General features: G+C 45.8%; 1 protein-coding gene across 2 annotated transcripts in view; it reads right to left on the bottom strand.

The window, feature by feature from the left end:
- The window catches only part of B4GALT7 (beta-1,4-galactosyltransferase 7), a 48,948-nt gene extending 41,996 nt beyond the window's left edge, over window positions 1–6,952 (bottom strand). The window contains exon 1 of one of the 2 annotated variants that reach the window (XM_040406855.1): window positions 6,919–6,952. In XM_040406855.1, coding sequence (XP_040262789.1) covers window positions 6,919–6,920 — 2 coding nt within the window. In that variant the 5' untranslated portion in view covers window positions 6,921–6,952. Of the gene's footprint in view, window positions 1–6,903 lie in introns of both variants that reach the window. The other variant, XM_040406864.1, reaches the window with a different exon arrangement.
- Between the last annotated feature and the right edge of the window lie 17,868 nt (window positions 6,953–24,820).

Here is a 24,820-nt window from a genome sequence, read left to right as displayed (position 1 = left end):
AATCTTTGGGCCCGCCAGGGGAGTAGCTATAGGGGGTGCAGAGGTAGCAGTCGCTACCGGGCCCAGGAGCCTGAGGGGGCCCAAAGACCTTTGTTCCACGTAAGACACCGGTATTATAGAAAGTGCATGCTGTTCAAGTTACACCTCTGGCTGGAAGGAAGGGGTTAGGTCAAGAATTTGGCATTAGGGATCCCGTTTCAATTTTTGTCTCGGGCATGCAATCTCCAGATCAAACCCCATCAACTTTTCTCCTGCCACTTATTGTGATGTCATGTCATGGGTGCACTGGCTATAGACCCTACAGGGAAATTTCCTCATGGTATTTGGTTCTGCTGGGGCAGTATATTGTGCTGCACTGTGGTATTTGGTTCTGCTGAGGTAGTATATTGTGCTGCACTTTGGTATCTAGTTCTGCTTGGGCAGTATATTGTGCTACGATGTGGTATTTGGTTCTGCTGAGGTAGTATATTGTGCTGCACTTTGGTATCTAGTTCTGCTGGGGCAGTATATTGTGCTGCGCTGTGGTATTTGGTTCTGCTGGGGCAGTATATTGTGCTGCGCTGTGGTATTTGGTTCTGCTGGGGCAGTATATTGTGCTGCACTGTGGTATTTGGTTCTGCTGGGGTAGCATATTGTGCTGTGGTATTTGGTTCTGCTGGGGCAGTATATTGTGCTGCACTGTGGTATTTGGTTCTGCTGGGGCAGTATATTGTGCTGCACTTTGGTATCTAGTTCTGCTGGGGCAGTATATTGTGCTGCGCTGTGGTATTTGGTTCTGCTAGGGCAGTATATTGTGCTGAACTGTGGTATTTGGTTCTGCTGAGGCAGTATATTGTGCTGCACTGTGGTATTTCGTTCTGCTGGGGCAGTATATTGTGCTGCCCTGTGGTATTCGCTGCTGCTGGGGCAGTATATTGTGCTGCTCTGTGGTATTTGGTTCTGCTGGGGCAGTATATTGAGCTGCACTGTGGTATTTGGTTCTGCTGAGGCAGTATATTGTGCTGCACTGTGGTATTTGGTTCTGCTGGGGCAGTATATTGTGCTGCGCTGTGGTATTTGGTTCTGCTGGGGTAGTACATTGTGCTGCGCTGTGGTATTTGGTTCTGCTGGGACAATATATTGTGCTGTGCTGTGGTATCCAGTTCTGCTGGGGCAGTATATTGTGCTACACTGTGGTATTTGGTTCTGCTGAGGCAGTATATTGTGCTGCACTCTGGTATTTGGTTCTGCTGGGGCAGTATATTGTGCTGCGGTATTTGGTTCTGCTGGGGCAGTATATTGTGCTTCACTGTGGTATCTAGTTCTGCTGAGGCAGTATATTGTGCTGCACTCTGGTATTTGGTTCTGCTGGGGCAGTATATTGTGCTGCCCTGTGGTATTCGCTGCTGCTGGGGTAGTACATTGTGCTGCGCTGTGGTATTTGGTTCTGCTGGGACAATATATTGTGCTGTGCTGTGGTATCTAGTTCTGCTGGGGCAGTATATTGTGCTGCCCTGTGGTATTCGCTGCTGCTGAGGCAGTATATTGTGCTGCACTGTGGTATTTGGTTCTGCTGAGGCAGTATATTGTGCTGCACTGTGGTATTTGGTTCTGCTGGGGTAGCATATTGTGCTGTGGTATTTGGTTTTGCTGGGGCAGTATATTGTGCTGCACTGTGGTATTTGGTTCTGCTGAGGCAGTATATTGTGCTGCACTGTGGTATTTGGTTCTGCTGAGGCAGTATATTGTGCTGCACTGTGGTATTTGGTTCTGCTGAGGCAGTATATTGTGCTACACTGTGGTATTTGGTTTTGCTGGGGCAGTATATTGTGCTGCACTGTGGTATTTGGTTCTGCTGAGGCAGTATATTGTGCTGCACTGTGGTATTTGGTTTTGCTGAGGCAGTATATTGTGCTGCACTGTGGTATTTGGTTCTGCTGAGGCAGTATATTGTGCTACACTGTGGTATTTGGTTCTGCTGGGGTAGCATATTGTGCTGTGGTATTTGGTTCTGCTGGGGCAGTATATTGTGCTGCGCTGTGGTGTTTGGTTCTGCTGGGGCAGTATATTGTGCTGCACTGTGGTATTTGGTTCTGCTGGGGCAGTATATTGTGCTGCACTGTGGTATTTGGTTTTGCTGGGGTAGCATATTGTGCTGTGCTATTTGGTTCTGCTGGGGCAGTATATTGTGCTGCACTGTGGTATCTAGTTCTGCTGAGGCAGTATATTGTGCTGCACTGTGGTATCTAGTTCTGCTGGGGCAGTATATTGTGCTGCACTGTGGTATTTGGTTTTGCTGGGGTAGCATATTGTGCTGTGCTATTTGGTTCTGCTGGGGCAGTATATTGTGCTGCACTGTGGTATCTAGTTCTGCTGAGGCAGTATATTGTGCTGCACTGTGGTATCTAGTTCTGCTGGGGCAGTATATTGTGCTGCACTGTGGTATCTAGTTCTGCTGGGGCAGTATATTGTGCTGCACTGTGGTATTTGGTTTTGCTGGGGTAGCATATTGTGCTGTGCTATTTGGTTCTGCTGGGGCAGTATATTGTGCTGCACTGTGGTATCTAGTTCTGCTGAGGCAGTATATTGTGCTGCACTGTGGTATCTAGTTCTGCTGGGGCAGTATATTGTGCTGCACTGTGGTATGCTGGCCCTGCCCATTTCTGTTATCCTGCCTTCTGTCAATTTGGACCTGCTTACAATATAGGGCCACTTTTAGGCCTCTTTCACACAGGCATTGCGGGAAAAGGTGCGGGTGCGTTGCGGGAACATGCACGATTTTTCCGCGCGAGTGCAAAACATTGTAATGCGTTTTGCACTCGCGTGAGAAAAATCGTGCGTGTTTGGTACCCAAACCCGAACTTCTTCACAGAAGTTCGGGCTTGGGATCGGTGTTCTGTAGATTGTATTATTTTCCCTTATAACCGAAAATAATAGCATTCTGAATACAGAATGCATGGTAAAATAGGGCTGGAGGGGTTAAAAAATCACCTTAATCACCTTGCTCGCGCAGCCGGCTTCTCTTCTGTCTTCATTTAGCTGTGTGCAGGAAAAGAACCTGTGGTGACGTCACTCCGGTCATCACATGATCCATCACCATGGTAAAAGATCATGTGATGGATCATGTGATGACCGGAATGACGTCACCACAGGTTTTTTTCCTGCACACAGCAAAAAAGAAGACAGAAGAGATGCCGGCTGCGCGAGCAAGTGGATTAAGGTGAGTTAAATTATTTTTATTAATTTTTTTAACCCCTCCAGCGCTATTTTACTATGCATTCTGTATTCAGAATGCTATTATTTTCCCTTATAACCATGTTATAAGGGAAAATAATAATGATCGGGTCTCCATCCCGATCGTCTCCTAGCAACCGTGCGTGAAAATCGCACCGCATCCGCACTTGCTTGCGGATGCTTGCGATTTTCACACAAACCCCATTCACTTCTTTGGGGCCTGCGTTGCATGAAAAACGCAGAATATAGAGCATGCTGCGATTTTCACGCAACGCACAAGTGATGCGTGAAAATCACCGCTCGTGTGCACAGCCCCATAGAAATTAATGGGTCGGGATTCAGTGCGGGTGCAATGCGTTCAACTCATGCATTGCACCCGCGCGGAATACTCGCCCGTGTGAAAGGGGCCTTAGGTTTATTTTTTTTCCCCAGGGCCACTTTCAGTTCCCAGTCCTGTGCCTTGTCCATTTGTTTCCAGTTTGGACTTCCTTGCTCTGCTGTGACCTGTAGTGTGAAGCCATCTGATTACCATGGGTGAACTTGCAGACACAGTTAATGGAGACAGGTCAACAGGGTAAGGACTGGCTGATCCCTGCTGCACTAGTGTCTGCTAATGAGGCGCATGCTATGGAGGATGCAGCGAATCGTAGGGCCAGGCTATTTAGAAGGGCATGCTCACTACAGGACACAGCAGACTGGAAATAAATGTGACTGTATCACGGGTAGAGAGATCGCATGAATTCAGATAATTACAATACATCACAAAGATTAGATTAAATGAAAGGGGGTTGATAGAACCTGGACAACCTTTTTAACCCATTAATGACCAAGCATGAAAAGGTTTTAAAGGGGTTGTCCACCCTATTTTATATTGATGGCCTGTCCTCTGAATAGGCCATCAATATCTCATTGTCTGGGGTTCGACACCCCACACCACAAATGATCAGCTTTTCGGGAATATCCATTGCATACCAGAGTGCTGCTCCTACTGACGTGAGTGAGCTACTCCTGAACAGCTGATCGCCTGGGTTTTGGGTTGTTGGGGCCCAACTGATCAGATATTGATGGCCTATCTTAGGATAAGCCATCAATATAAAAGGGTTGAATAACCCCTTTAATAACTAGACACTTTTTTGTGATTTAGCACAGGGGGTGGTTTAATAGCCCAGTTTTTAAATGAGTTTTTTCTGCTTTCCCTTAGGCCTCTTTCAGACGGGCGTTGCGGGAAAATGTGCGGGGGCGTTACGGGAACACCCGCGATTTTTCCGCGCGAGTGCAAAACATTGTGAGAAAAATCGTGCAAGTTTGGTACCCAAACCCGAACTTCTTCACAGAAGTTCGGGCTTGGGATCAGTGTTCTGTAGATTGTATTATTTCCCCTTATAACATAGTTATAAGGGAAAATAATAGCATTCTGAATACAGAATGCATAGTAAACTAGCGCTGGAGGGGTTAAAAAAAAATAATAATAATAATTTAACTCACCTTAGTCCACTTGATGCCCGGCATCTCCTTCTGTCTCCTTTACTGAATAGGACCTGTGGTAAGCATTCATTACAGGTCAAGGACCTGTGGTGACGTCACTCCGGTCATCACATGATCCATCACCATGGTAAAAGATCATGTGATGGATCATGTGATGACCGGAGTGACGTCACCACAGGTCCTTGCCCTTAAATGAATGCTCACCACCGGTCCTGTTCAGTAAAGGAGACAGAAGGAGATGCCGGGCATCGCGATCAAGTGGACTAAGGTGAGTTAAAGGGACACTGACAGGCCCGATAAACATATTAAGTTATTCCTATGCAGTCATAGGTCTATTAAAGTGTATTCCAACGATATAAGAGTACCCCCTGTCCGCATTTTAAACCATGTAAAAACAACTTTATAATCATCTGTCAATCAGCTTCTTTTATGCCCAAGGGGCGGTTTTTCACATCTCTTTATGCCCAAGGGGCGTTTTTACTCCTACCTTTGTGCCCAGCCGCGCCTCAACTGTCGCTTCCTAGCGCCGCCCAGCTCATTATTATTCACTGGCTGGGCGGCTTTTATAGTCCCCGATCCTCCCGAGCCGGCGCAGGCGCAGCAGGAGACGCTGACATTGAATAAGGGACGCAGGCACACTGTGAGTGAGGGTGCCGGGCAAGTTATCCGGCGCACGCGCAGAAGGTACAAGTGAGTTCAATGCAACAGGAGACCCTGGCATTGAACTCACTTGTACCTTCTGCGTGTGCGCCGGATAACTTGCCCGGCACCCTCACTCGCAGTGCGCCTGCGTCCCTTATTCAATGCCAGCGTCTCCTGCTGCGCCTGCGTCGGCTCGGGAGGATCGGGGACTGTAAAAGCCGCCCAGCCAGTGAATAATAATGAGCTGGGCGGCGCTAGGAAGCGACAGTTGAGGCGCGGCTGGGCACAAAGGTAGGAGTAAAAACGCCCCTTGGGCATAAAGAGATGTGAAAAACCGCCCCTTGGGCATAAAGGAAGCTGATTGACAGATGATTATAAAGTTGTTTTTACATGGTTTAAAATGCGGACAGGGGGTACTCTTATATCGTTGGAATACACTTTAATAGACCTATGACTGCATAGGAATAACTTAATATGTTTATCGGGCCTGTCAGTGTCCCTTTAAATTATTTTTTATTTTTTTTAACCCCTCCAGCGCTATTTTACTATGCATTCTGTATTCAGAATGCTATTATTTTCCCTTATAACCATGTTATAAGGGAAAATAATAATGATCGGGTCTCCATCCCGATCGTCTCCTAGCAACCGTGCGTGAAAATCGCACTGCTTCCGCACTTGCTTGTGGATGCTTGCGATTTTCACGCAACCCCATTCACTTCTATGGGGCCTGCGTTGCGTGAAAAACGCAGAATATAGAGCATGCTGCGATTTTAACGCAACGCACAAGTGATACGTGAAAATCACCGCTCATGTGAACAGCCGCATAGAAATGAATTGGTCGGTATTCAGTGCGGGTGCAATGCGTTCAACTCACGCATCGCATCTGCGCGGAATACTCGCCCGTGTGAAAGGGGCCTTAATCTGGTTCAAAGAAGTAACATATTAGTTCTCAGGTGTTTCAAATCAGTTACTGAAAAAAACCAAAAACCTCTAGCATGTGTACGAGGTGTGCACAATGCAAAGTCAATGGGAAACTGTTGGTGGCATTCTGAATGTGGAATGCGCAGTAGAAAACGCTGCTGAATCAGTGGCCGATTTTTCCCATGTGAACATATCCCAACTGGGGCATCCATAGGAGTGGCAGTTACAGAGACCAGAGCCAGTATGGTGAGATCGGTCACTAGCAGAGCTGATCTGGGTCAGCCAAAGTCAGAAGTGTATTAAAAAGGAATGGGAAATATAAAGGAAGTATTTATACTTCTCCTTCCGGGTTGATCTGCTTCTGTCTTTGGCTGAAAAACCTGCAGAAAATTGTGCCTTAAAACCTCCTTCAAAAAACTCTGTGCAAACCTACCGTAACCCATGTATAGTTTTATCTGCGTCTCCTACCTCCCCTTCAACAGCAGCTGCTTTTATGCTTAGGAAATATCAGTGACTGGTCTTAGTATTAGTTGTAATATAAAGGGTTAATTCATTTGATATAGTAACTATATGTATAATATACACATAAAACATTTAACCCTTGGCATACAAATGTCTCTATCTAATAAATACTTAGCTCACCTATTTGTTACTCACATTCACGTCTGATTCGGCCAGCCAGTGGCAAGTACTATGTAAAGCTATTTCTCAGGACAAGTATGTACACACCTCTCCTTATCTTCTTCTAACAGACCTATGCCCAAGAGTTCTGCAATAAATAGTGTGCAAGCAGGAAGTACAAATGACCACATAGAGAATGCAGTCCTAAAGTACAGCTAAGGCTACTGTCACACTCGCGTTTGGTGCCGATCCGTCTTGTATCTGCACAGACGGATCCGCACCGATAATGCAAACGCTTGTATCCGTTCAGAACGGATCCGTTTGGATTATTCATTCAAAAAAAGTCTAAGTCAAAACAGATTGAAAGTCAATGGGGGACGGATCAGTTTTCAATTGCAAAACGGATCCGTCCCCATTGACTTACATTGTAAGTCAGGACGGATCCGTTTGGCTCCGCAACCCTTAGGCCCCTTTCACACGAGCGAGTTTTCCGCGCGGATGCGTTGCGGGAGGTGAACGCACAGCATCCGCACGGAATCCTGACCCATTCATTTCTATGGGGCTGTTCACATGAGCGGTGATTTTCACGCATCACTTGTGCGTTGCGTGAAAATCGCAGCATGCTCCTCTTTGTGCGTTTTTCACGTAACGCAAGCCCCATAGAAATGAATGGGGTTGCGTGAAAATCGCAAGCATCCGCAAGCAAGTGCGGATGCGGTGCGATTTTCACGCATGGTTGCTAGGAGACGATCGGGATGGAGACCCGATCATTATTATTTTCTCTTATAACATGGTTATAAGGGAAAATAATAGCATTCTGAATACAGAATGCATAGTAAAACAGCGCTGGAGGGGTTAAAAAATAAATAAAAAATCATTTAACTCACCTTAGTCCACTTGTTCGCGATGCCGGCATCTCCTTCTGTCCCCTTTACTGAATAGGACCTGTGGTGAGCATTAATTATAGGTCAAGGACCTTTGATGACGTCACTCCGTCATCACATGGTACGTCACATGATCTTTTACCATGGTGAATCACCATGGTAAAAGATCATGTGACGTACCATGTGATGACCGGAATGACGTCACCACAGGTCCTGTTGCTGCACAGAGATCAGATGAAGCCAGAAGGAGATGCCGGGCCGCGAACAAGTGGACTAAGGTGAGTTAAAAAAAAATTATAATTTTTTTTTAACCCCCTCCAGCGATGTTTTACTATGCATTCTGTATTCAGAATGCTATTATTTTCGCTTATAACCATGTTATAAGGGAAAATAATACTATTTACAGAACACCGATCCCAAGCCCGAACTTCTGTGAAGAAGTTCGGGTTTTGGTACCAAACACGCGTGATTTTTCTCACGCGAGTGCAAAACGCATTACATTGTTTTGCACTCGTATGGAAAAATCGCGGGTGTTCCCGTAACGCACCCGCACATTTTTCCCGCAAAGCCCGTGTGAAAGGGGCCTTACAGTTCTGGAATGTATTGGATAACAGTGACAGCATTATGTCACTTTTTTCCAATACACTCCAGAATTGTAAGGCTGAGTTCACACGAGCGTGTCCGGATAAGGTCCGGATGTGTTGCGGCAAACCGGCGCGAGTAGGTACCCAATTGCAGTCAGTTTTGACTGCGATTGCATTCCGTTGTTCAGTTTTTATTGCGCGGGTGCAATGCGTTTTGCACGCGCGTGATAAAAAACTGACTGTGGTACCCAGACCCGAACTTCTTCACTGAAGTTCAGGTTTGGGTTCGGTGTTGTGTAGATTGTATTATTTTCCCTTATAACATGGTTATAAGGGAAAATAATAGCATTCTTTAATACAGAATGCTTAGTAGGTGGTCAATTGAGGGTTAAAAAATAAAAAATAATTAACTCACCGTCTCCTCTTGATCGCATAGCTGCCGGTCTCTTCTTACTACTTTAATCATGAGCTGCCGGCTAAAGGACCTGTGGTGACGTCAGATCACATGGTCCATCACCATGGTAAAAAGATCATGTGACGGACCATGTGATGACCGGAGAGACGTCACCACAGGTCCTTTTCCTGCACACAGCAAAAAAGAAGACAGAAGAGAAGCTGGGCTGCGCGATCAAGTGGATTAAGGGGAGTTTAATAAAAAAATTTAACCCCTCCAGCGCTATTGTACTATGCATTCTGTATTCAGAATGCTATTATTTCCCCTTATAACCATGTTATAAGGGAAAATAATAATGATCGGGTCCCCATCCCGATCGTCTCCTAGCAACCGTGCGTGAAAATCGCACCGCATCCGCACTTGCTTGCGGATGCTTGCGATTTTCACGCAACCCCATTCATTTCTATGGGGCCTGCGTTACGCGAAAAACGCACAAAGAAGAACATGCTGCGATTTTCACGCAACGCACAAGTGATGCGTGAAAATCACCGCTCGTGTGCACAGCCCAATAGAAATGAATGGGTCAGGATTCAGTGCGGGTGCAATGCGTTCAACTCATGCATCGCATCCGCGCGGAATACTCGCCCGTGTGAAAGAGGCCTAAGGGTTACATGGCATCATAAATTAATATAATGCTATGCGGCCCCGTCAGTGCTGGGAGGTCAGGACGGTTGCTCTCGCTGACACACACTGCGAGTCCAATACGTGGAACTCGCTTGTGTTAAAGGGGACTAAAATTATGTTTTCACGAAACAATGGATTTTTCGCCATCCAGCTATCATTGTAATTAGCAGGATCAGGGTCACCATCAGGGTAGGACTGGCAGTACTGCAGTCGGGGGCCCAGACCAGCCTCATTAGTATTCACTTCAGTGTGCTGGATATGGATGGAGGGCGGGGCCCTATCCCAGCACATAGGGGAGAATTTATCATTCCCCCTCATGCCAGTTTTCTGGCATAAAAAAGTTCCAATCACAATTTTTAACATCTACTTGTGCAAAAATTATTGCACAGGTGGCATTTCTTTACGGCCTTTGCCCCTTTCCTGAAAAAGAGGTGTGGTGACGGAGGGGCAGCTGCCCTGGCATATTTATCTTCCTTTACACCAGTTTTCTGGCATAAAAGATGACTGAAATCTACGCCAGTTTAGCTGCCCAGACTTTCAAAATTGTGCCTAATTTATGACTAGGTATGAGACTAATTATAAATTAGACGCACCCTCCAGCAGCGCACTGGGATGACAAAGACTGCTGTAAAATGGCAATCTGATAAAGTCCGCCCATAAGCTTTTACGACAGCAATTGTTTTACAGGTCTTTATTGGGATTTGACTCCCAGACCTCCTCCATGGCAGTCAGAAAAGTTATTATACTACAGATACAAACTAAAAAGACTAGCGTGGTATTAGCAGGAGGTGCTCAAACCCACATGCAGTCGTGCATATATATAGGGGAGCAAATCCTGCACTTGTGGCCCGTTACTAATGGCGATCCCCAGCAAAAATGCATACGGTGGAGGATGCCCGCAGCGAACCACAAGTACCACAATAGACATCGTACACAAGGTAGCAATTGTGTGGATGTCATAATCAATATAACAAAAAAATAGCAAAGACAGGTGCACTCTGCAGTCTTACTAAACCCTCAAACTGATTTTAAAATTGAGAGATTAGTCAACATGTCCTACGGTGTAGGACATGTCTGAGTCCGAGCACCGCGCCAAGGTTTCTCAAGTAGCCCGGGACCTAACACTCTCCTAACTGAGCCGTATGGGCAATACCAGGAGCCAGTGGGCAAATTACAGGAGCATGAGGCCGACTCACAAACAACTCACCAGTTACCTCCAGCATGTAACCATGCTAGCAATGGGAGGAGGGAGGAGTCTGTGAGTCCCACTCAAGACTGGCTGATATGTCCCAGGCCTCACAGGTGCACCTAAATGTGGCCTGTAGATGGAAAACAGGCACATTTAAATTGGAGTTTATACACCTCCAGGAATCTCTATATATACAAACTGAAAAGACTAGCGTGGTATTAGCAGGAGGTGCTCAAACCCACATGCAGTCGTGCATATATATAGGGGAGCAAATCCTGCACTTGTGGCCCGTTACTAATGGCAATCCCCAGCAAAAATGCATACGGTGGAGGATGCCCGCAGTGAACCACAAGTACCACAATAGACATCCTACACAAGGTAGCAATTGTGTGGATGTCATAATCAATATAACAATATAACAAAATAATAGCAAAGACAGGTGCACTCTGCGGTCTTACTAAACCCTCAAACTGATTTTAAAATTGAGAGATTAGTCAACATGTCCTACGGTGTAGAACATGTCTAAGCCCGGGCACCACACCAAGGTTTCTCAAGTAGCCCGGGACCTAACACTCTCCTAATGTTGACTAATCTCTAAATTTTAAAATCAGTTTGAGGGTTTAGTAAGACCGCAGAGTGCACCTGCCTTTGCTATTATTTTGTTATATTGTACCTCCTGACGAAGCCTACGTGGCGAAACACGTGTTGAGGTCGAAGCAGTGGGGGAACCGTGTCACCATTTTTCAGCAGCAACATGGGTAGGTAACATGGTATCTGGATTAGGGTGGGACTAGTGATTTACAGTTATTGTTATATGCCATCTTTATGAGTAGTATTGCACCGTCCAATTATACCCTACAGCATCCATTGCTGGGACGCTGTGAATAAGAGCTAGGTAGTTGTTCAACACTAGGGGACAGCAATTGCACCCGCAACCACTCCAATATTCACAGCTTCTGTTAATTGTCTGTTACCTGCTGTATATGGTCACATTATCCCCATTGTGATTCTCCACATTGCAGAGCCCTTTTGTGGCCCAGTCTCCATGTTCTGTCTCTTTTGAGTCTCACCTGTAATGTCCATGTGATTTATAATTAACAGTTGCAAGAGACCCTTGTTCCTGGCTTCGGGCTCCTATATCAGCCTCAGAAACACCACCTCCCCCCTCCTCAGGGATGTGACATCATAGTGTCACTGTGACGTATGCCTGCCCTCCGAACAGCCAGTTGGCCCCCTGAGGCTAGCAGCACCACACGCCCAGCCATGTCCCAAACATAAGTAACTAGGCTGATAAAATCAACAAAAGGCCTCAGATCTATTGATTCCTTAGCCTTTGAAGTCACCAGCCACCTGGAGACATATCCACCCCACTGCAGGAACTGGCTAAACGCTGTCCCTATGGGGGGCATTTAAGTATATATATATATATATATATATATATATGTATATAGATACTTGGGGCGCATCTACATACACATATACTCATTATAAACCTGGGGCATACATGGGCAGTTATAGGCCCATATATATATATATATATATATATATATATATACCTGGGGAGAGAGCCATGGCAGATACACATATATAGATGTATGCACTGCTTACACACATCCCATATATATATATATATATATATATATATATATCTACATGAGAAGGACAGGAAATATATACTAACTATAAGGGGACACAGATCATATAAGGGGGCACAGATCAACCAGGGACCACATATTTCCCACAGGGCCCAACATGAGCCCCTGTGGGCCACTAAGGGCAGATGTGCGCAGATGCATGGCACATCTGCGCACATCACCCTATAGAGTGACCATTAATGCATGCATATATATAATATATGCATGCACGTGTTTGCATGCATATATGTATATATATGCATGTGTCTCAACCCTTCCTCAACAATCCCCCTGTTGTCTAAATTTTACGACAATATCTTGGGGAAAAAGGGTTGAGATATTTGCCCCCCCCCCCTCAACCCCATCCTTGGTGGAAGTTCAGGAAGAACTGTAGTGCACACTGATCTTTAGGTACTTAGACATCCCTCATCCAGTGTCCCATGACAGCCAGTGTCTCACCACAAACAACAATGATTTGGGCTCACCCAAATCATTGTTGTTTGTGGTGAGACACTGGCTGTCATGGGACACTTCCCATTGTACAGCATGGATAGGAACAACTGAATATCCTGAGTGAAGACACGAGGCCAAAACCACCTTGATCTTTACTGCCCTTGAATACATGTGTGAAGTCCCCTGATGATGTCTTAAAAGAAAGACAGAAACATGGCATGTAGGGCTTTGTAATTAGGGCCATATAGAACACTAGACCCATACTGAGGGAAAGGTTTGGTGTGGGGTCGCCCCTGTCGGGGCGGTTGCTCCATGTGTGAAAGGGAGGCGCTGCTGGTAGCCCCTGACCCCTAACGAGGTAGGAAAGGCAGAATAGGGCCTACTAGGAGTTATCTGCAGTGCCAATACCGACGCAAGCACCCTGGTCACACCGGTTCCTGGTACTATCCAAGACCAGGAAATTTCTCCATTGATTGTGGATCCCACAGAATGGGGTAAGATCCACCCTTTTTTTCATGCATTTGAAGGGGTATATTGGAGATATTGTTGTTGTCCATCACCTTGCAGAAACCATTATTTTAAATGACTTAGTAAATGTTATGTTTTAAATTAATCCCAGTTTACAAAACGAATCTGATCTTCAGGTATGGCCTGCCTCCAAGGAATCTGGAGCGGGTTCACCCTCACAACCTCAGTCCCAACTTTCTTTAACCCTTTCATGACCAAAGGTCATTGATGCCCCAGTGTCCAGGTCAAAATTTACAAATCTGACATGCGTCACTTTAAGTGGTAATAGCTTTGGAACACTTTTACTTATCCACGCCATTCTGAGATTGTTTTCTCGTGACACATTGTACTTCATGACAGTCATAAATTTGAGTCAATATATATCTCCTTTTTTTTAAAAAAAAAAATCCCAAATTTACCAAAAAATTGTAAAAATTTGCAATTTTCTAAATTTCAATTTCTCTGCTTCTAAAACAGAAAGTGATACCTCATGAAATATTTATTACATAACATTCCCCATATGTCTACTTTATGTTGGCATCATTTTGGAAATGTTATTTTATTTTTTTAGGACGTTAGAAGGCTTAGAAGTTTAGAAGCAATTCTTAAAATTTTTAAGAAAATTTCCAAAACTCACTTTTTAAGGACTAGTTCAGGTCTGAAGTCACTTTGTGGGGCCTACATAGTGTATAACCCCATAAATGACCCCATTGTAGAAACTACACCCCTCAAGGTATTCAAAACCAATTTTACAAACATTATTAACCCTTTAGGTGTTCCACAAGAATTAAAGGAAAATGGAGATGAAATTTCTAAATTTCACTTTTTTAGCAGATTTTCTATTTTATTACATTTTTTTCTTTAACACATTAAGGGTTAACAGCCAAACAAAACTCAATTTTTATTACTCTGATTCTGCGGTTTACAGAAACACCCCACATGTGGTCGTAAACTGATGTAAGGGCGCACGGCAGGGCGCAGAAGGGAAGGAACTCCACATGGTTTTTGGAAGGCAGATTTTGCTGGATTGGTTTTCTGAACGCCATATGTTTTTTATTTTTCTACCGATCGTCTTGTGCAGGGGCTCATTTTTTGCAGAAAGAGTTGAGGTTTTTATTGGTACCATTTTTGGGTACATAGGATTTTTTGATCATTCATTATTACACTTTATGGGACAAGGTGGCCAAAAAATTGGCTGTTTTGGAACAGTTTTTTTTTTTTTTTTTTTACAGCGTTCATCTGAGGGGTTAGGTCATGTGACAGTTTTATAGAGCAGATCGTTACGGATGTGGCAATACCCAATATGTATACTTTTTCTTATTTATTTAAGTTTTACACAATAATAGCATTTCTGAAACCAAAAAAATGATGTTTTAGTGTCTCCATAGTCTGAGAGCCATAGCTTATTTATTTTTTGGGCGATTGTCTTAAATATGGGCTCATTTTTTGCGGGATGAGGTAACGGTTTGATTGGTACTATTTTGGGGTATATTCGCCTTTTTTGATCGCTTGGTGTTGCACTTTTTGTGATGTAAGGTGACAAAAATGGCTTATTTTTTTACACCGTTTTTATTTTTTATTTTTTATGGTGTTTATTGGACGGGGTTGATGATGTGATATATTTATAGAGATGGTCGTTACTGACGCGGTGACACCTAATATGTGTGGTTTTCAGTTTTTTTTGTTTTTTTTATAGGAAAAATTATTTATTTATTTTTACTTTTATTATTTTCACATTTTTTTTTATCAGTTCCCTCTTGGATCTTGAAGATCCAGTGGGGCTGATGGTTGTACTATACTTTGCAATGCTCTTGCATTGCAAAGTATAATACAATCAGATGCCTGTAGGTGGCAGCACTGGACGCCTATACCATGGCAACCGGACGCCTTTGCAAAGCGTCCGGTTGCCATGGCAACCATCGGGCGCTGCGATCGCAGCAGCCCTGATGGTTGAGAGAGAGGGGGCCCCCTCCTTCTATTACCCCCATGGATTCCGCTACTGCGGCATCTATGGGGTTACAGCAGTGTCAGCATAGAGCTGACACACGCTGCTGATGGCGGCGGCTCAGGAATGGAGCTGTCGCCATCACACACACAAGGGGGACCGCATCGGGGGCAGCGCTGGAAAGGGGGGAGGGGGGGCAGCATTTTACTTACAGATCGGGGCAGGAGGGGGCGGACCGCTTTGGGGGGGGGGGGGGCAGGATAAGATGATGGACAAGAAGGGGGCACAGATCGGTGCAGGAGGGGGCGGACCGCATCGGGGGCAGGACAAGAACAAGGAGGGGGCACAGATCGGGGCAGGACCGCATCGGGGGCAGGACATGAACAAGGAGGGGGCACAGATCGGGGGCTTCAGGACACATTACCGATTTCAGGCTCTGATCTGCAGAGCGCAGATCAGAGCCTGAAACCGGCATTTTTTCACTGCCGCGATCCGATTGGTTAGTCTGCACAGACTAACCAATCGGATCGATTGCCGGCAAGGGGCCACTCTGATTGGCCCCTTGCCGGCATTACCGCACTGTATGCTGTCCGTGACAACAGCAGGACAGGGGCAGAAGCTTAAATCCAAGCGCTTTGCAGCGCTTGGATTAAAGAGCTGCCAGAACGTGTATATACGTGGTAGCTGCACGGGGCATGTGCAGCTATCACGTATATATACAGATTGCAGTCGTGAAAGGGTTAATCACAACTTTCGTCCAACATCTGTTTCCATCTTGACGGGTGCGGTTCTCCCGTGGACAGATTAATAGGTCTTTACAAGGCAGGTCAGACTATTAAGCGGTGATGTCATAGTACCTAAATTCTACTGCGGAGAACATCTCCGCCACACTACACATCCAGCCCTTCCCTTAAGAACTTCACCGTTCCAGTGTTCAAGATGGCAAATGGCAAACAAAGGATGCCTGTCCCTATCGTGTCCTAATCTTATCCCCATTCACACAAAACCAGGTCACATCTCTCCCAACACGACCAAATTCCATTATATGTATGTGTACCCATAGAGACTCATGCAACCTGGCATCTCTACCCCTCCAAAGACACAGGTAGGTCGCAGACCCCCGTGTCAATGGGAAATGACTATAGGATGCAAATGTGTACAGCCAAATAATAACTCACCACCGTGTGTTGGGCGAGTTTCCCTGGGTGTGGGCTGTCACACATTTGTACCTAGAGTGTCTATGGGTACACCATCGACCGACAAACAAAATCAATAAATGTACAATGTGCTATGGGGTTTCAGGGTAGTACAAGTTATACAACCCGAACCCTTATAGGAAACAAAGTGTGTCCATACAATATTTGGCTACAGGAACAATGTTTGAGTTATGTCCTGAGCCTCCTCCTTCGGTTAGTTCGGTTAAGTTCTGTCTGGTTCTGGTGTATTTGGTCAATAAGTCCCTTGACCCTCCGATACACAGTCTAATGTAGATGACGATGACCAGAACGAGAAGAAGTTTCATTGGGTTGGGTGAAACAAGTGAAAATAAGCCCTTCCACCCGAACGTCTCCAAGTCTTCCTCCAGAGCCTGAGATAATGCTCCCGCTGGATTGTGGCACAGTCTTCCATCTCTAGAACACCTCTAGACAGAGGTCGCTTGATTGCCAAAATCCAGTGGGATCCTCTGGAGCCTCACAAGAGTGTCAGGGGGAATAGCTGGTCTCTTCTGTGGCATCTCCTAGGTTTTTCTTCTGCTTCATATTAAACGCACTTATGGCAGAAGAAAATACCAGGCGCTCCCGGGGGAATCTCTCCCCTCACAGTGCAATTAAATGTCATAAATTCCCAGCACCAATGCCTTTGACCCATAGGTAGATAAAGGTATTGAGCTGCCCTTTATCTCACAGGACCCCTCGTTATCCCAACACTGGTGTCTGAACACCCTACCTTCAGAGGATTGCGTCCTCTGCTACACATCCCTCTGCGCCAACAGATAAGGATGGCCATCCTACTAGGTTAGGATAACTGAAGTGCTGTGGACAAAGCACCATCTTGTTATTGATGGCACCGTATCCCCGTCCACTCATGTGTACCCAGGCCGATTTCCCCCTGTGATCCCGTCTTGTGGAGGCCCGCAGAACCAATGGCATAGTCATGCCCTGGCTCCCCAGGACCCCACAACACAAGAACACAGTCCACAGTCTGCTGCCAATCATTCTGTGCCCAATCCCTATCAGAGCTGTGCTACCTGCTCGGACTAGAATTAAGTGCGCAGCACAACATTACACCAATGTTGTCTGTCCGCCCCAGTCCCCAGCGCAACACAGCCCTACCGAAAACCTTGAGCAAAACAGTGTTATCTGTATCTATCCGAGACCCTGGTTGCCCAGAATAAAATCACATCATCCTTTGTGCAGGATTTCCCGTGTGAAATTATCTGCTTGCGAACCTATACGTTCTCGATCCACAGTATAACACTGTTCCACTCCAAGGGGACACAGAATGAAACACAAACAGCAGACGGGACTTACAAGAAACTACATAAATCAGCATGGTGGAACACATCCGTAGACAAGGACTACCACCATCAACATCAAGAAAAACTTACAAACATAACAAAAACACACAACATGGACATACACCGAGAACAAACGGTGTAACAAATAGTACAGGGGTGTAAAATGTTGCCTAGCCTAGCTTGGCCATTCTGACCCCTCAACAGCTGGTGATGCTGCCGAGAGGTAACTCCTTTATGGCCAAGCTGACTAGACCCCACTGCACAATTTGTTACCTGGCTAATACTGTTGGACACATTGCAATTACTTGCACAAGGGCAATTCCTTGCAATGTGTCCTTTGTTCCCACACCTGAAACACGTGACTTGGTTTCCTGTCCTGTGTGTTATGTTCCTATCTGTTTTGCAGTGTCTCGCTATGTGACCTAGGCCACCACATGCAAAACATCTGTAGTTTGCTCTGCATGGCCCAGGTCCATCTACACTGCAGCCGTGCTCTCTTCTCCTGAATTGTTCCATCCTCAGGGACGCACTCTTCACAACAGTTCTTTTTCCCAAAGTCAGGGAAAAATCTCTGTTAGTCTGGACCGGCTTGACCTGATGATTTGACCGGTCACAGACTACTCTCCCCCCTTTTTGCCCTGCACAGGGCAAAGTTTTGGGAGATTCCGACCCTGACTTTACGGAAAAAGAAAGGGCCGGCACCAACTTGGTGATAACCTGTTGCATGCCAGACATTAGCTGGGACCTTACAGCAACCTCAGCCTTCAATTTGGCTACCGTCACATTAGTAGAGGCAGTCTGCTCCTTGAAGGCCTTGACCTCAGTATAAGACTGAGTCAACTTAGCCTCAATTTCCTCCTTCTGCCTCTACAGCTCTACTAACTGTGACTCTACCCTAGCCACCTGCGCATCTCGGTCAACAGTAGACTGCACATTCTCTGCCAGCTGTGCCTGCAATGCCGAAACCTGGTCCGAATTACTGGTACAGCACTGGCAGTGAATGGCCGGAGGAATTGTCTCCGTTGACTGAGACACCAGCGCCACTTCCTTTGGCTTACAGATGCTAGCCTCAAACGTATGAACGAGTTTGGCTAGCATCCGAAGCCGTTTGGTGGCCTTGTTCAACACCGTCCGTTTGTTAACACATAGCTTGTCATAACTACAAGCCTGTGCCAACAAATCGGACCACAGCATTTCTGCTGACTTGTATGTGGTGGGGAGGATGGGGTTAAATGTGCTGTGTCTGCTCAAGTGTTGCAGTGTGGGGAAGTCCATACTCACTTTTTGATGAGCGTCCATCTTCTCATTGGGGCCGTACCTCTTTGTCCTAACAGCTGCTTGGAAGAAGTCCTTTTTCTCCCGGATCGCTTCTTTCCAACCAGCCGGACTTGTACGCCGCTCCAACGAAGATGGATCTCTTTCAGTGATGTGTCCTCTTTTCCCTCGCAATCACTTGAGCGATGCAGTGACCGTGTAAAGCAAATAGCAAAATATTAGTTCACAGATAGACAATAGATTCTCTGTTAAAGATTTTGATCTGCGTTTGGTGCTATAAGGAAGAGTCGCGTTACCTGTCCGAACTATCAGGTCTTAGACGCTCAGACCACTGACCGCGTCTCTCTTGCCTGATAATTCACAGTATAACCGACCTCTAGCCTCAAAACCAAACACAGATTTCAAAATCTAAGCAGTGGGCCTGGCTCGCCAATGTAAAGGGGGAATATTAATCATCAATATTTATGCAAATATCAATAATTAACATTCATAAATGGGAGGAGCCATCTATTGATGACTACGCCCATTTATACCTTTATATAACAATAATACAATACTTTTACTATACTTTGCCTTACGCTAATCACTAAGCTAGCTGCATGCGCCTTACTATACTATCGCTAATAAACACACATTACACAGATAGTTATAAATAAGACATAGTATTTATTATTACCAACAATTACGCACGCAATACACTAACAATACAGTACTATACTACACTACACGGTTCCCAAGTTCCACCCACAAACTAACTATACAAAACACACACGTATTAGCAGCCCACCCCACCTGGTTCTATTTACTATCCCTATGGGGTACGACGAAGGGTTATTGGTGGCACTGCAGGGGTGAATACAGTCCACAGACATTGGGTAGGGGTCCAGCAATGCAAGGGTTAATGCCTTGCAAGTATAGTAGGATTAGGGTAAGGGGAACTAAAGGGTAGGGATCCAGCAATGCAAGGGTTAACAGGGATGCTCCTGTTAGGTGTGGAGATTCAGCAATGCCAGGGTTAATACCTTGCAAGTTATTGCTGAGGTACAGGGCAATGGTAGGAGTGGATGACAGGGAGAGGGATAGGGGGTATGTGAGGGGTAGGTAGGGGCTAGACAGGTAGATACTTAATCCTTCCAGAGTTAGTAGACCGGCCTTCTCCAGGTGCCCGTCATGGAGCTCCTCTCTCCCATGTGTCTCTGATTCTAGTCCAGTTGCAAGAGACCCTTGTTCCTGGCTTCGGGCTCCTATATCAGCCTCAGAAACACCACCTCCCCCCCTCCTCAGGGATGTGACATCATAGTGTCACTGTGACGTATGCCTGCCCTCAGAACAGCCAGTTGGCCCCCTGAGGCTAGCAGCACCACACGCCCAGCCATGTCCCAAACATAAGTAACTAGGCTGATAAAATCAACAAAAGGCCTCAGATCTATTGATTCCTTAGCCTATGAAGTCACCAGCCACCTGGAGACATATCCACCCCACTGCAGGAACTGGCTAAACGCTGTCCCTATGGGGGGCATTTAAGTATATATATATGTATATAGATACTTGGGGTGCATCTACATACACTCATTATAAACCTGGGGCATACATGGGCAGTTGTAGGCCTATATACAGGGAGTGCAGAATTATTAGGCAAGTTGTATTTTTGAGGATTAATTTTATTATTGAACAACAACCATGTTCTCAATGAACCCAAAAAACTCATTAATATCAAAGCTGAATATTTTTGGAAGCAGTTTTTAGTTTGTTTTTAGTTTTAGCTATTTTAGGGGGATATCTGTGTGTGCAGGTGACTATTACTGTGCATAATTATTAGGCAACTTAACAAAAAACAAATATATACCCATTTCAATTATTTATTTTTACCAGTGAAACCAATATAACATCTCAACATTCACAAATATACATTTCTGACATTCAAAAACAAAACAAAAACAAATCAGTGACCAATATAGCCACCTTTCTTTGCAAGGACACTCAAAAGCCTGCCATCCATGGATTCTGTCAGTGTTTTGATCTGTTCACCATCAACATTGCGTGCAGCAGCAACCACAGCCTCCCAGACACTGTTCAGAGAGGTGTACTGTTTTCCCTCCTTGTAAATCTCACATTTGATGATGGACCACAGGTTCTCAATGGGGTTCAGATCAGGTGAACAAGGAGGCCATGTCATTAGATTTTCTTCTTTTATACCCTTTCTTGCCAGTCACGCTGTGGAGTACTTGGACGCGTGTGATGGAGCATTGTCCTGCATGAAAATCATGTTTTTCTTGAAGGATGCAGACTTCTTCCTGTACCACTGCTTGAAGAAGGTGTCTTCCAGAAACTGGCAGTAGGACTGGGAGTTGAGCTTGACTCCATCCTCAACCCGAAAAGGCCCCACAAGCTCATCTTTGATGATACCAGCCCAAACCAGTACTCCACCTCCACCTTGCTGGCGTCTGAGTCGGACTGGAGCTCTCTGCCCTTTACCAATCCAGCCACGGGCCCATCCATCTGGCCCATCAAGACTCACTCTCATTTCATCAGTCCATAAAACCTTAGAAAAATCAGTCTTGAGATATTTCTTGGCCCAGTCTTGACGTTTCAGCTTGTGTGTCTTGTTCAGTGGTGGTCGTCTTTCAGTCTTTCTTACCTTGGCCATGTCTCTGAGTATTGCACACCTTGTGCTTTTGGGCACTCCAGTGATGTTGCAGCTCTGAAATATGGCCAAACTGGTGGCAAGTGGCATCTTGGCAGCTGCACGCTTGACTTTTCTCAGTTCATGGGCAGTTATTTTGCGCCTTGGTTTTTCCACACGCTTCTTGCGACCCTGTTGACTATTTTGAATGAAACGCTTGATTGTTCGATGATCACGCTTCAGAAGCTTTGCAATTTTAAGAGTGCTGCATCCCTCTGCAAGATATCTCACTATTTTTGACTTTTCTGAGCCTGTCAAGTCCTTCTTTTGACCCATTTTGCCAAAGGAAAGGAAGTTGCCTAATAATTATGCACACCTAATATAGGGTGTTGATGTCATTAGACCACACCCCTTCTCATTACAGAGATGCACATCACCTAATATGCTTAATTGGTAGTAGGCTTTCGAGCCTATACAGCTTGGAGTAAGACAACATGCATAAAGAGGATGATGTGGTCAAAATACTCATTTGCCTAATAATTTTGCACGCAGTGTATATATATATATATATATATATATATATATATACCTGGGGGAGAGCCATGGCAGATACACATATATAGATGTATGCACTGCTTACACACATCCCATATATATATATATCTACATGAGAGGGACAGGAAATATATACTAACTATAAGGGGACACAGATCATATAAGGGGGCACAGATCAACCAGGGACCACATATTTCCCACAGGGCCCAACATGAGCCCCTGTGGGCCACTAAGGGCAGATGTGCGCAGATGCATGGCACATCTGCGCACATCACCCTATAGAGTGACCATTAATGCATGCATATATATCATATATGCATGCACGTGTTTGCATGCATATATGTATATATATGCATGTGTCTCAACCCTTCCTCAACAATCCCCCTGTTGTCAAAATTTTACGACAATATCTTGGGGAAAAAGGGTTGAGATATTTGCCCCCCCTCAACCCCATCCTTGGTGGAAGTTCAGGAAGAACTGTAGTGCACACTGATCTTTAGGTACTTAGACATCCCTCATCCAGCTTCCTCCGACCTGCCCTTCACCGTAACCTACTCCTCCGTCCACAGGATACACCGTCTTCGGGAACTTTCTTGACATCTTAAGAGTCTTCCAGTGTCGGTGGCTCCCCACATTTGGAGTGGCCACACACCCACAGTCTCTCGGTAGTTGCCGATCTTCAGGTGTCGTCCCCCCCAAATCTGGAGCGGGTTCACCCTTGCAGTCTTTAACCTGCTCAGGACCGCCGTACCCAGGATTGCGTCTTTGCGGTGGACCTGTTACTCTGGGTGGACGCGCCGGTGCGTCCTCTCGCGAGATTTCGGGCAAAGCCGGCCCGGGCATGCGCATCGCGGGCCGGCAAAATTTAGAAGACAAGTTCGTCATCAACCTGCCAGCCAATGATAGTCGCTGGCAGGTTGATGATTTTCAAAAAATCGAATCAGAAGCCATCTAACACATTATATTTATAAATATAATGTGTTAAATGGCTTCTGTGCTCCTCTGCTGGTCCTTTTCGTCGGTTGGTTCCAGCAGAGGAGCACACATCACTGTGAGTAGCCACCAACACCCCACTTAGCCCCCAGATCACCCTCCATCACCCCAATTAACCCCTTGATCGCCCCTGTCAATCACCTAGTGAAAGGGAAAAAAGTGATCAGTGTAAACTGTCACTTTTTTTTTTTCACTGGTATTGATTTATAGTTTTAGGATAGTTTAGGTCCCTTGGTTAGGTAGTTAGCGTCGGTTAGCGCCCAGCCCACCGCACCGCAGTCACTTATTCGCTGATTAGCGTATCGCTAATCAGCTTTTGTACTTTTATAGTATCTGTAAGTGATCAAAACTGATCACAGTCAGATCTATAATTGTATTAGTGTCACCTTAGCTTGCCCTCCACCCAAAACGCAGTGTTTGCCCGATCAGGCCTGATCGGTCGCCCACACGTGCGTTCACCTACGCCCGCCCCGCCGCAGTGACAAAAAACTTTTTGTTTTTTGATCACTGCACAATCACTTTACAAGCGCTGCGGCGATAAAAAAAATCAGTTTTGATATTTTTTATCAATCGCAGCGGCCTCCGGTACTTCGCTAGCCTCCCCTTTGTAAGACAGGCTTGCTTTTTTTCTTGGGTAGTCTCAGGGAATACCCCTAAATTTAGTAGTCCAAATGGCAAACAGGGGGTATTCTTCTGAAGAGGCCTACAGGCTTCTGACCCAGTCGGATGAGGAATGGGAACCCTCACCTGACGAATCTAGCGGGTCAGAATATGAACCTGTAGAGAGCAGTGGCAGTCTGACCCAAAGTTCGGACGAGGAGGTTGAGGTCCCTGATAGCACCAGGCGTACCCGGCCCCTTGTTGCTAGACCACAGGTTGCGCAGGATCCGTTTCAAGGGCAGCAGAGTGGGGCTGGCGCTGTCGGATTATGTGGTGAGGCATACACCAGCAGCGCAGCCCATCCTGGACCTAGTACCAGCACTGCCATACAACATGGTGAAGTGGCGAGCACCAGAAGGGCAGTTGAAGCTGGTACGGTGGCACGTGCAGTAGTTACCCCGTCGCAGCCACCGCACAGACAGGCCCATAGAGCCCCTAGAATCCTTGAGGTGCTGGCAAACCCTGATTGGCAGTCACCAACTTCAGCCGCACCATTAGTTCCCCCTTTCACCGCCCAGTCTGGAGTTCTGGTTGAGACAGCTCAGATCAGTTCGGCCCTGGGATTTTTTGAGCTGTTCTTGACTGCGGAGCTCTTGGACTTAGTCGTGGCAGAAACAAATCTGTATGCCACTCAATTTATATCCGCCAACCCGGGAAGCTCTTATTATGCCCAGTCTTTCCGGTAGAAACCATTCCAAGTTTCCAAAATTAAATTTTTTCTGGGCCTTCTCCTGAACATGGGTCTAACCAAAAAGCATGAATTGCGGTCATATTGGTCCACAAACCCGATTCATCACATGCCCATGTTCTCTGCTGCTATGTCCAGGACACGTTTTGAGACCATCCTGCGTTTCCTGCACTTTAGCGACAACACAACCTCCCGTCCCAGATGCCACCCAGCTTTTGACCGGCTCCACAAAATTCGGCCCCTCATAGACCACTTCAACCAGAAATTTGCAGATTTGTATACCCCTGAGCAAAACATCTGCGTAGACGAGTCCCTAATACATTTTACCGGACGCCTTGGCTTCAAATAATAC

This window comes from Bufo bufo, chromosome 1 (assembly GCF_905171765.1).
Source record: "Bufo bufo chromosome 1, aBufBuf1.1, whole genome shotgun sequence".
NCBI lineage: Eukaryota > Metazoa > Chordata > Amphibia > Anura > Bufonidae > Bufo > Bufo bufo.
This window is presented reverse-complemented; position numbering and strand designations above follow the sequence as displayed.